The sequence below is a fragment of the Haematobia irritans genome, chromosome 3, assembly GCF_050003625.1.
Source record: "Haematobia irritans isolate KBUSLIRL chromosome 3, ASM5000362v1, whole genome shotgun sequence".
NCBI lineage: Eukaryota > Metazoa > Arthropoda > Insecta > Diptera > Muscidae > Haematobia > Haematobia irritans.
Window position 1 is genome coordinate 106,944,398 of NC_134399.1, and position 12,772 is coordinate 106,957,169.

Here is a 12,772-nt window from a genome sequence, read left to right on the forward strand (position 1 = left end):
CGAACATTGCACAGTGGTCGGTGCTGTATGGAGTTAGTAGCCAAAAATACTTCCAGTATTGGTATCATTGTGAAACTTCGGTCACAGCTTTATAATTATGTCAGAACTATTAAATGATAAAATAGAATTGATTGATGACGTTTTGGTATATTTTGAACCACTTATCGCAGATCAAATTATACACGTTTGTTCGTCATCTCAATACCTTGCATTCAAGTACAAACAACGATATAATTGGACATTTCTAGCTCGAGTTGTTTAGTGAAAAAAGTCAGAAAAACTAAAAATAGCGAGATATCTCAAAAATGGTTCCATAAAAAATTTTTAACCTTCATTTTCGAATTCAGCAGATCCAAATACATAAGAAAAGTCATCAAATGTACATTTTCAGTTTAAACTAGTGTTAACAAATTCATATTTGGATATAAAAAACCAAGACCACTTCGGTAAACTAAAACAATAGTTAAAATTTACATACTATATGTACGAACGAACACGTAACAATGAGACTGATATTAATTTTATAACAAATTTAAAACAAGTTTTACACATTGTTATTGTTTTAAAATATAGTTAACACCATTTAATTCAATATTCATTTCGATAGAAGTTTTTCTTTGTTTTATTTAATTTAAGTTGCACTTAATTGTATACTTTTTAACTCTGCAAAATTCAACTGCTTACGTGCTCTCTCTCTTTCTTTTGAAGGCGTTCTTAAAGATTACAGAAGGAATAAAACGAAAAAAAAAAATAAATTTTAAAACCTTGTTTGCATAAGAAACAGTGTTTCCACACTTTTTGACAAACTTCTAACTTTGATTTTTTATTTTTACCCAATGGTATAGACCACTGTGCATTGGACCGTAAATGTTAAAATTATTTTGCGTTAACAGGAACAATTTTCGAAATGTAAGATATATGTATATATATTTTTCCAAATAGTAAAACAATAAATGACACACGGATGCACAAAATGACAAGGTTCGCAATAAGGATGAAGAATCTGATACAACAGAAAAAGAACCAACTTTTGATGGAGAATACATTTCGAAAAATTACCAGCACGATGTTTTATAACGCAACGCAAATATAAAAATTTATTGCACAGTTTTAATTATTAAAAGAGAGATGTAACAAATAAATTGTATATATGTATGATTATTTTTAGTTGTTTCTTATGCTCATAATGAACTCACCATTTCATCCATTTTTTGTAGATATAACTCATTTTCATCTTGCACAAATGATGAACGCCGTTGAGATTTTAATTTTCTTTTGCTATCAAATGGACTTTCAGTTCTTAAATTAGAAGGTCTAGCCATGTCTGGCATGGTCATTTTACGTTCAGAGGTTCTTTTTTTCGGTGTTGTTAGATTTGTTAGAGTTGATGCATCTTCAAAATCATCAAAGCATATTGTTTGGCGGCGTGTAATGGGTGTCTTTCTGTTAAATATTTTCGTCTTCACTTTTGATATTGTAGCTTGTGTTTCACCTGAGTTAATCCCTGTTGTATCAATGATTTTATGCGCTTTTTCATTTTCTTCATCGATATTTATGGTATCTTTAATATTTTCCTTAGAAGACTTATCAAATGCTACATGACTATTATCTGAAGATTTGTAAGTCAATGTGATGTCTGCATTTTCTGTTGGTATTTGTGTATTTTTTGCACCAACTTCGTTGCCGTCCTTAACACCCTTTAATATGTGTGATTGTGTGTCAACCACATGATTTGATATATCATTGCGGGGTTGTCTATTATTTGTTTCATCACTAAAATCTTCTTCTCCGCCAACTCTTTCCTGAATGTCTGGTGTTGTTTTTTCTTCTGGAGGATTCTGTACATTCAATGGAGGTGATGAATTAGAGGTTTTACACTCTTCATCTGGATTTTCATGCATCACCAAAGATTCACCCATTAACATTAGAGGAGATTTACATTTTTCTTCAATATCACCATCTGGGGAATTTGCATTTTGGTCTGGAGAAACTGAGCATATTTTTGATTCAGTTTCTTTATTACATTCATCATCTACACTCTTTTCAGTGTATATTGCTGATTGGATGATCTTACTTTCTTCACTAATATTGGATTTAAGGGTCAATGATTGATTTTTACAGTTTTCTTTCTCTACTTTATTGCTGATATTATCTTCTTCAATTTGTTGTTTTCGTTGTTTTAACTTGACAAAAGATATTGTTTCCCCTGGTCGTTTTTTCTGGATTTTAGTATTTTCAATTACTGTCGTAATTGTTTCTTTTTCACCCTCTTCACTCTGCTGATTACTCTCAGAACAAATTTCCTTTTCATTTATTTCCTCTGTATCGTTATTCTCAGATTCTCCTTTAGAAACAATCTCTTCGCTAACATTGCTACATTTTTCTGCGGTTTTCTCAGTTGATTCACTGTCCTGCTTTGGGTCATTTAGATTATTTTGCGCAATGTTATCCTCAACAGATCCATTTCTGGTTGTCTCACTGGGGTTTGAAATGTTACTATCTAAATGCTTTATATTATGATCTGTGCTTAAAATATTCTTCACAGATTTTATAGCCATTATTGAAGTGTCTTCACTTGGTTGAGCATCAGTAATTGTGGTAATTTTTGTGTCCACATCATCAACTGTTGTTGTTTGTGTTTCCTCATTATCAGCTGTAGTAATTTGTATATCATTTTTGGTTGTTATATTTTCAGTGGTTAATTCTCCGGTTATATCATCACCATCTTTACTTAACAAAACATCAATTTTAATTTCATCTCCTACCGTAACCATTTCTAAATTATTCGATGATTTACTATCCTCCATTGAGTCTGATTCGGGCTTTAAGATTTCGAGAGTCCCCTTTTCCTTATCTTTATCCTCAATTTCATTTGACTTCTGATCCTCACACATCATAGCATTGATTTTACTATCCCCGTTATTATTTTTCGATACAGAATTCTTTAATGCATCTCTTATGATTCGTCTTGAAGTTTTCACAGTTTGGCGATGACGTCTATGTCGTAAGGATTTATCAGATGGTGGTGAAGCAAAACTATTCTGGGATTCTAAAACATCAGTCTCAGCGGATAAAATTGTTTGGGATTTCTTTTCTATTTCTTTCAATGAGCCGTTGTCAATTCTCCTAATGGAAATCTTATTCTTTGTGGTTTGTTTTCCATTTGAAGATTCATCTGGAAGTGTTTCTTCTTCTGGTAATAACTGACTAGGTGATTTGATATTGGTTCTCCTTGTTTCATCCGAAGATATTTTCAATGTCCCCTCTTTTTGTTCGTTTTCTGTGGCTTCGAATTCTGGATGAGGTGTCCCATTGCGGCTGAATGGAAATGCTGGTAAACGTTCTTCACTTAGCATAGAAGTTGGAGATCCGAACTCTGCCCCGGTATCCGAAGCTCCCATCGAACTATTTTCATCTACAGGCGATGTGGTGACAATACGATGGCTTATGAAATCCTCTGGGGCTGCTAAAACGGCAATATTTTCCCCATCGACGGAAGATTCAGTGTCTACAGCTGTTACATCTTTGGAACAGTTTATATCTACAGTTTCTAACTCATTGCTTCTTGATAATTCGTCAACGTTTTTTGTTTCTATAGGTTCAGAAATATTTTCTTCTATAGATGGTTTTTCAGACAACTCCTCTGCTGGGCTAGTTTCTTTACCATTCTCATCTTCACTTTTATGATTTTCTTCTTCGTGTATAATAATTATGTCTTCAGTTCGCATTGATTCATCCACATTACCATCGGACGTTTCAGCTGATTTGTTTCCATGTACAATAGATATTGTTCCATCATTTAAATCATTGATGACATCGACTACATCGGTAGTAACATTGTTCACATCAAGTATTTTGGTCGTATGTTGTTCTTCTTCCGAATTGTCATGATCTTTCGCATTGGTAAGCTCGTTTTTATTTTCCAAACCTAATTTATTCTCATTTGTTATGCTAGATTTTTCTTTATTTTCTTCCAAGTTCGAGTCGCCTTGAAGGGTTTTTGAAGTAGTCATATCGGAAGGTGTTTTATTGGCATCGGGAGTTTTCGTTGTGAAAGAATTTTTCTTGTTCGAAGGAATTTCTTCGTCAAGAGATGGAATTGATGATGGCGTTTCATTATTTAGTTTTTGATGGTCCAAACTTTCAATATCCTTATCATCATCATCATCTGGATCTTCTTCAACGCTGGCAAGCTCAGTTAATGCTTGAATAGTGGCCTTTTCAACTTCATTCATAATTTTCATTGCACTAGATTGCGAAAGTTCGTCTGAAGTTTTAAAATGTTTTTGAAAAATATCCGGAATTAAAAGTCCTTTATTGTTTGGCTCTTGGTCTGCTATTACTTTTGGTGATGTTTTAAGAAATTCCCGGGAAGAGTTCAAAGACACTTTGCAATCGTTTGTTTCTTTTTCCTTTGGACTTTCTATCGAGACTCTCTTCGTTTTTATCACCTCCTCCGACAACGATATGTCTTTGGTTAAACTTTCATCAGTGGACATAGAGTTCGTTAGGGACTCCGTACTTAGTTTTATTTCCGCCCGTGATCTATTGCGTGACTTAAATATACGTTTGCTACGTTCTTTTATGGGTAAATCTTTTACAGATATACAATCTTCAAAGCGATTTCCAGATGGTAATATCGATTCCGTAGGAGGTGGTTGAGTTGAATTTAGCAAAGTTTCTATTTCAGCTTCTAGTTCCCGATCCTTTTTAGCTCTTTCTTCCTGTTTTGTCTTACTAGATTTGCTGTCAACAACTGCAGCCCCATCACTAGGAATTTGATTAAGGTTTCTTTCCGTTGACAAATACTTCTTTTTAAAGTGTGCTATTGATGAAGCTACTGCTGTTGGTGTATCAATGTCATCATCGTCTTCATCATCTTGAAAATCAAAACAAGACAAAATTGTCTCCGCCGCTGATTTGTCATTTGGCACGACATTTTCTAGATTGCTATGTCGCGATGATTCTCCATTCTTTTTGCTAGTTTTTGGCTTGACCTTTGTCTTCTCACATTCATCATCATCGTTTATGGTAATAATTGGTACACCCTGATCTTCTACTATCTCCACTGCAGATGAGTTTGAAGTATCCAAATGCACAAGGACATTTTGAGACGATTCCTCTTGTGGTGGTTCAATAACCGATACGTCAGCACTAAAATCATGTAATATAACATCTCTGCGATCTTTCTTAGGTATATTCCGAATACGACCCGTTTTGTTATGAGCATTTTTTGTGCTGCTGGAAGGAGTAGATGTGACTGTGGGATTGGAGCAAACTGTTATGGGTCGTTCTTCGCTTCTCTTCTCTTCTGCATCCTTTATTTTTGTTTCATTCTTATTTTGATCATGCTCTTGTTCTGGCGACTCATCTTCATCACTCCAATCGGCCAATAACATATTTCGTATTTGTTCTACATCTTCTTTCAACACCTCAGACGTTTGATCTTCAGACAACTCTACCATCGATGACAATTGTATTTCTTGTGCGTCTAACTCGGGAACAGTTGCAGGTTCCTGGTGTATATTTAAATTGGCAAAATCTCTCTTTTTGGGTATTTTTTGTATAGGTTTAACTTCTTGGAGATCTATAATGACCTGTGATGCAGGGGAATCATTTACTTTATTAGATGAGGTAGATGGTGTAGACACAGTCGCTGTTCTGGTATTACGCATTGATCGTCTCGATGACAGTGATTCGTTTAAAGTTCCAAATGAATTATCTACTTCATTACAAGACGCATCAGACGCTACGATTGTGGATGGAGATGATGTACTCTTCGATAAATTTGAGTGTCCAACAACTGTTTCGACTGTTGTCGAGGATGAAATTGATGGTAGTGTTTTCGGAGATATTGTCGACCTCCTATCAGTTCTAGCAGGAATCATCAAGGCATCAGGGGGATTTTTTGTTACTAAGGTTTTATTTACTTTGGTATTGCTTTCAATATTGTTAGAGTGGTTATTATTTTTTGTATTATTCGGAGAAGTAGTGTTCGACTTTGATGTGATTGTCGATGGTCCATTTCTGTTACTGTGCATTTTACGATGTAAAATCATTACATTTTGTCGTACACTGGTAAAATCACATAAATTGCAACGATAGTTATTATTATTATTATTACTGTTACGATTGGATGAAGAATCTCCACTTAATGATACTCTCGGTGATATGGTGATATTTTTCGTGTTCTTATTTATTGTATTTGTTGGAGTACGCAATGATGATGCTCCTATAGATTGCTCTATTCTGATTGGTTTTATCGGTGATGCCGTTTTAGATGGTGTTAGATTTATTATCTTCGTTACGGATTCCTAAAAGAGAGAAGAAAACGTGAGGTGTATTATTTTATTAAGTCAGTCCTACGATATAGCTCTTTTATACATATGTGTATATGAGATGGCTCAGCACGATGTTAGTAAGATCTTAAGGAAAATATTCAGTCGAATCATAAAATTATAAAATAAAAACTATATTTTTGAATATCAACCGCCAAATTCAACTTTTGGCGTTAAATAAATTCCAATAATCGCCTTTTAATGAAAATCTGAACTTTGGATGATAGAGTAATTTTTCCACCCACGACACTATTTTTATGGAAATCATGAACATCATGTTATGTTATTAGGGGTTATTTATGAGAGTAAAAGTAGCTAAAGTTCACATAACTCATAAAAAATGTACGTTCGTCCAAAGCGGATTTATAATAATCAGAAAAGTCGAAGATTGTCTTTGGATTCTTTTAGATTAATTCTAAATCGGGCTTTTAAGGTCTCTAAATATGCAAATAATAGAATGCACCAATCAGACAACTTGTACTAAAGTAGATTTAATCCGATAATTTTTCAGACTAATATTTCGATGCGCTACAAACTCAGTGCATTTGCTATAAATATATAGTGGAAGATTCAAAATAATATACGTCAGTAATATAAGAACAGTCCAAGGGATACATAATTAACTGAAACTTTTACTATATACTTACACAGCTTCTACGTTTCTCTCGGTATTCGACAGTCCCACAATATCCATCATCACCAGATGAAATTAACGGTTGGCCCAAAATTGCTTTGACTATGCTATCTGGACGATCGTTTATATATATTGATTGAGGTTTTTGGCGTGTTAATCGCTCAGCGATTTCAACATCCTCGGGAAATTTTTCCATGAACTTATTGCCATTTTTATACAAAGCTAAATAAAAAGTTTTTAATAAAAGAATATTGATTAATTAGTCAAAATGTAATGAAAACAATCGATAGGGTTGGGTAAAGGGTCACTGGGGACCTACAATAATACAGGTTTACTTATACATGGATCTCACCAATTCAAAGATTCAATTAAAATCAAAACTGAAATTTCGAATCACAAAAGTGTGTTAGGGTATGGTCTCTAGGGAAATACCGATTTTGAAAAATCCTATCGCACTAACGTTTCGGTCATTCTGCAAGTAATCATTGAGAACTGTTTATGCTGCGTTGCGCTTGACAAAACAGTTTGCGAACTTGAAAATTGTTTGCTAATTTAAAAGAAATACACATAGCCGGAAGAGAAAATGGGGATATTTTCAACCAATATAAAATTCCCTTCAATTTAAGACCATTTAAGGCAGTTGCGCTCGTTATCTGTCCCGAAAACAACACCGCTGATTTTAAACCGCCAATGTTCTTAACGGTGCGATTCATCGTTAACATTGAATACATAATCCTACTACAGAGATCTTACACCATACTTGTGCAAGAAAGCTGTAACAAAAGAGTGAGTACTATACTGTGCAGTAGTGCAAGAACTTAATAAACTGAAAATTACGCATTTTATCTTTTAAGATACAACCAGAAAAAATTCTTAAAATTTTGACCGAGTTCTATGAAATCAAGTTTATTGCATGTAAAACATCATAACGCTATTTTTTAAAATAGGCTTTGCAGCTATTTTTAAAAATATGATTTGTAGTACATACTTCTAAGTAATATGCAGTCAAAATTATAAATCAAATTTTGACCAAAAATTAAAAAAAAAAAACTACGACAAATTTGAAGTTAAATAATATTTACTAGATTTGAAAAAAATGTCGATAAAAAACTGTGTAGTGTAAAAATATCTCTATTCTCTACTTAAATCAAGTTGTTTATTTGTAAATAAAAACTTAGGTTAATACGCACTGTATTTTTTAAGATACAACTATACTACTTTTATGAAAAAAAATTATAATTAAAAAAAAAATGCGGTATGCAGCAGAGAACGGCTGCGATCTACCGCAACCGACCAGTGTATTTAGTAAACACCAACATTTGCAATCTTAAAACACCAATTGGTAAAAAAATTCAACCACCAATATCCAATGCAACCGACGACTGTCGGTGTTTGTTAGTATGAGTGTTGGTCTCTCGAAAACACCGTAGTAAAGCAATCACACAAATTGGTTACCCATATCTCAGCAGTTTGGTATTCTCTTATTTATTACTCTCAATTCTCTTGAGCTAATGCCAACTGCCAGGGATGGAAAATGCAGTACTATAGTACTTTTTTCAATACTTTTTCACACCGGTCAGTACCGTAGTACCCCCGCGAATGATTTAGTACCTTTTGTGTAGACATTTTTGAGTCGATATCAGATTTATGGTACAATAGCTTTGACAAAATATTTTAATATTTTGAGAAAGTCTTTATCAACCTTATTTGCTAATAGTCTTTTACAAATATGGCAAAACAAACATGTTAATGTGGGAAGAAAATCTCGATTTTGTAAAAGACGTAGTCAAAACCCGGGTTTTATTGAACTTCAAGAATGTTTTAGTCGAAAAAAGAATGTGATTCTATATTATCGATTTTTTATTTCGGTAAAAAATGTCAAAATTTTATTTCTATATAGAATTTTTGCAAAATTTTATTTTTATAGAAAATTTTGTCAAAAATTTATTTCAATTGAAAATTTTGTACAAATTTTATTTCTATAGAAAATTTTTGCAAAATTTTATTTATATAGAAAAAATTTTGAAACTTTTTTTTTCTACAGATTTTTTTTGCAAAATGTTATTTCTATAGAAAATTTTTGCAAAATTTTATTTATATAGAAAATTTTGTCAACATTTTATTTTCTTTAAAATTTAGTCTCTTGACAATAATTTTCCAGTGAAATTTTTGTTGAAATTTAGTAAAAAGTACCTTTCCGCTCAAAAAATACCTTTTTTGTACTTTCATAAAAATTGTATTTTCCATCCCTGCCAACTGCTAGTAATTGTTGTTGTTGAGTGCAATCACACTTAAGTGCCAACCTCGTTTTTTGTTTACCGAGCGTTGTTACGATGTCGATTGGTTTATGAATGCAAGACACTGCATACGAACATTGTTATATATTATTGGTGTTTTTATTCTCGCATTTGTATCAATGTAAAAGATCGCATGGTAATTGGTGTCTTACTCACTGCCACCGACATTTTGTGGGTAAGATTGCAATACGAAAAAAAGCCACCGGTTGCAGTTCTCTGGTATGCAGATTTCCTTTTTCTACAATTTTGCATAATATAAATTTTTCCGGAGGAATCGGTGATGCTGTGCATTTAATGGTTAACTGTCATATGAGTATATCAGCAAGATTACAGATATTTCCCTACAGCGGTTTAAAAGTTGGTTAGCTAACCTTGCAGTAACGAATTAAAATTATTTAGAATTTTAATTGAAACAATTTTGGGTGGTAATGTTGGGACTACTACAAACTATAAATACTACTCACATAATCCTTTCTTCAGAAATTCTTCCTTCTTTGGACTTTGAAACGGATAGATTTGCTTCACATTGCTTACGTATTCGCTGGAAAAGAAATAGGCTTTCAATATATCCACATTGATTGAAAAAATAAATCTGTACTTACTATGCATCCTCATTGAAGAATTTAACAATACAATAAAGTTTTCGCTTGGTGCTAGTAACTACGCCATCTGGATGTCTATGGGCATCAATTACTTCACCTGGCCACCAGTTATTTCCTAACTTTACCCATACAATATCACCGTCTTTATAAGCTTGATCCTCCGACATCTTGGTATTGATATTTGGCTTTTGGATTTACTTCGTGAATAAAAGGCAAATTGACATATTCTGTAGAGTCTCCGTAATTTTCAGTTTCTTTGCTGTCGTTTCGGTTTAAATGCAAATTGTTTTGCATGCTTCATGATGATAGATCTGTTGGGACATTTCATGATTTTTTGTTTTTAAAGCTGTAATTGAATAATAGTCAATAATATTGTGTTTTATTAAAATTTTTATAGAACCTTTTCTAGTGCCAGCATGTTTTACAACGTTCCATCGGGTATTTTTTTATGGTTTACTTTATATAAAAATTTCTTTGCTGTTCTTACCAATATGTCCAAAAAGAAGTGGTTGATTGTCAAATTCAAGAACTTAAGACTGCAGTCTCTCAGCGCTTAGGGGTTTAGAAGATAGGGGAAACTTCTAAAGCATTCCAAAGAATCCAAAAAATAGAATATGACAAACACATGTAAAATTCAATCACAAATTGAGGATCCAAACCAGTGTTGCCAGTATTTTCCTGACTCTTGTCCACAAAAAGTCTCTAATTTAAATTGAAATTTCCCACAAAAATCCCCAATTACATTTTTGACAAGTTTTAGAAAAAAAAGTAAAGGAATATGCTCATGTAGAAGAAAGAATTCCATATAAAACATAACTCTAAACCTGATTTAATACTGAACAGTCTTCGAAAATTCCCCACAAAAATTCTCAAATTTCTGGAAAATCTCCACCAACTCTCCAAGTCCCCAACACACAAATTTCGTCTCCATTCACGAAAATAAATTTGCAATACTTTATAGAGAACTAGGTTATAATTTATTAAATTAAGTCTTAAAATTGCGCCGTTTAGATCTAAGCAGATATACCCGCGGTTGCCACAGTCTGTCGAATTCTACCAAAAATGGTAGATTTTTTACTGTTCGTAGATTGGTAGAATTCTTGATGCTTTGGTAGATTTTGCAGAATATTCCTCTCCAACTAAGAGGTGTTTCACAAATTTTCTATAGAAATAAAATTTTGACAAAATTTTCTATAGAAATAAAATTTTGACAAACTTTTCTATAGAAATAAAATTGACAAAATTTTTTATAGAAATAAAATTTTGACAAAATTTTCTATGGAAATAAAATTTTGACAAAATTTTCTATAGAAATAAAGTTTTGACAAAATTGCCTATATGAATAAAATTTTGACAAAATTTTCTATAGAAACAAAATTTTGACAAAATTGTTTATAGAAATAAAATTTTGACAAAATTTTCTATAGAAATAACATTTTGACAAAATTTTCTATAGAAATAAAAATTTTAAAAAATTTTCTATAGAAATAAAGTTTTGACAAAGTTGTTTACAGAAATACAATTTTGACAAAATTTTCTGTAGAAATAAAATTTTGACAAAATTGTTTATAGAAATACAATTTTGACAAAATTTTCTATAGAAATAAAATGTTGACAACATTTTTCTATAGAAATAAAATTTTGACAAAATTTTCTATAGAAATAAAATTTTGACAAAATTTTCTATAGAAATAAAATTTTGACAAATTTTTCTATAGAAATAAAATTTTGACAAAGTTTTGTACAGAATTAAAATTTTGACAAATTTTCTATAGAAATAAAATTTTTTTACAAAATTTTCTATAGAAATAAAATTTTGTCAAAATTTATTTATAGAAATAAAATTTTCAAAAAAATAAAATTTTGATAAAATTTTCTATAGATAAAATTTTGACAAAACTCTCTGTAGAAATATTTTTTCTCTGTTGGTTAATCTACAGTGGTAGTTTAATAAACGCATGGTTTTAAACACAAAATATCCTATAGAAGTAAAATTTTGACCAAATTTTCTATAGAAATATTTTTTTGCAAAATATAATTTGTTTGTTGTTTAAGTTTTCTCCAAATGTTTATAGATTATTTATGGATAGAATTATGTATAAGTCCATATATGACGAAATCAGATCCAATTATATAAGGATAGATATATATCTAAGATATTAGATCCAGGCCAATATTCCCTAGTAATTAGATGTAATTAGATCTTACCATTCGGATTTTTCTATAATAAACGTTTACAACATTTTCTATAGAAATAAAATTTTGACAAAACTATCTGTATAAATATTTTTCCTCAGTGGTATTTTAATTAATGCATGGTTTTAAACACAAGATATCTATAGAAAATTTTCTATAGAAATGAATTTTGGCAAAAAAATTTTTTTATATAAATAAAATTTTGATAAATTTTTCTATAGAAATAAAATTTGGATTAAATTATTAAGCTACAGTGGTATTTTAATCAACGCATGGTTTTAAACACAAAATATCCTATAGAATTAAAACTTAGACTAAATTTTCTATAGAAAAAATTTTTGAAAAATATGATTTGTTTTTTTGGTAAAGTTTTCTCCAAATGTTTATAGATTATTTATGGATCGAGTGGCAACCGTGGATATATGCCGATATGATGAGAGAGAATTATGTAGAAGTCCATATATGACAAAATCAGATCCAACTAAATAAGGATAGATATAACTATATCTAAGATCCAAGCCAATATTACCTAGTAGATAGATGTGATTAGATCTTACCATTCGGATTTTCGGATATTCTCTTATTTAATCGTATCAAATTGAATCTGTCAATTATGTAATTCTGTATAAAAGTAGTTTGATAGATTTTATTATGTTGTACAAATGATGGAAAACTGTGGCAATTTAATTTCCTCTTTAAGATTTA

General features: G+C 31.4%; 1 protein-coding gene across 1 annotated transcript in view; it reads right to left on the reverse strand.

Moving 5' to 3' along the window:
* LOC142232154 (uncharacterized) overlaps window positions 1-12,772 on the reverse strand; it is a 68,384-nt gene that overhangs the window by 4,422 nt on the left and 51,190 nt on the right. The window contains exons 2-5 of the mRNA XM_075302873.1: window positions 9,872-10,217; window positions 9,734-9,810; window positions 6,986-7,194; window positions 1,197-6,314 (exon numbers count right to left, since the gene is read on the reverse strand). Of these exons, the coding sequence (XP_075158988.1) occupies window positions 1,197-6,314; window positions 6,986-7,194; window positions 9,734-9,810; window positions 9,872-10,038 (5,571 nt within the window). The 5' untranslated portion in view covers window positions 10,039-10,217. The remainder of the gene's footprint in view (window positions 1-1,196; window positions 6,315-6,985; window positions 7,195-9,733; window positions 9,811-9,871; window positions 10,218-12,772) is intronic.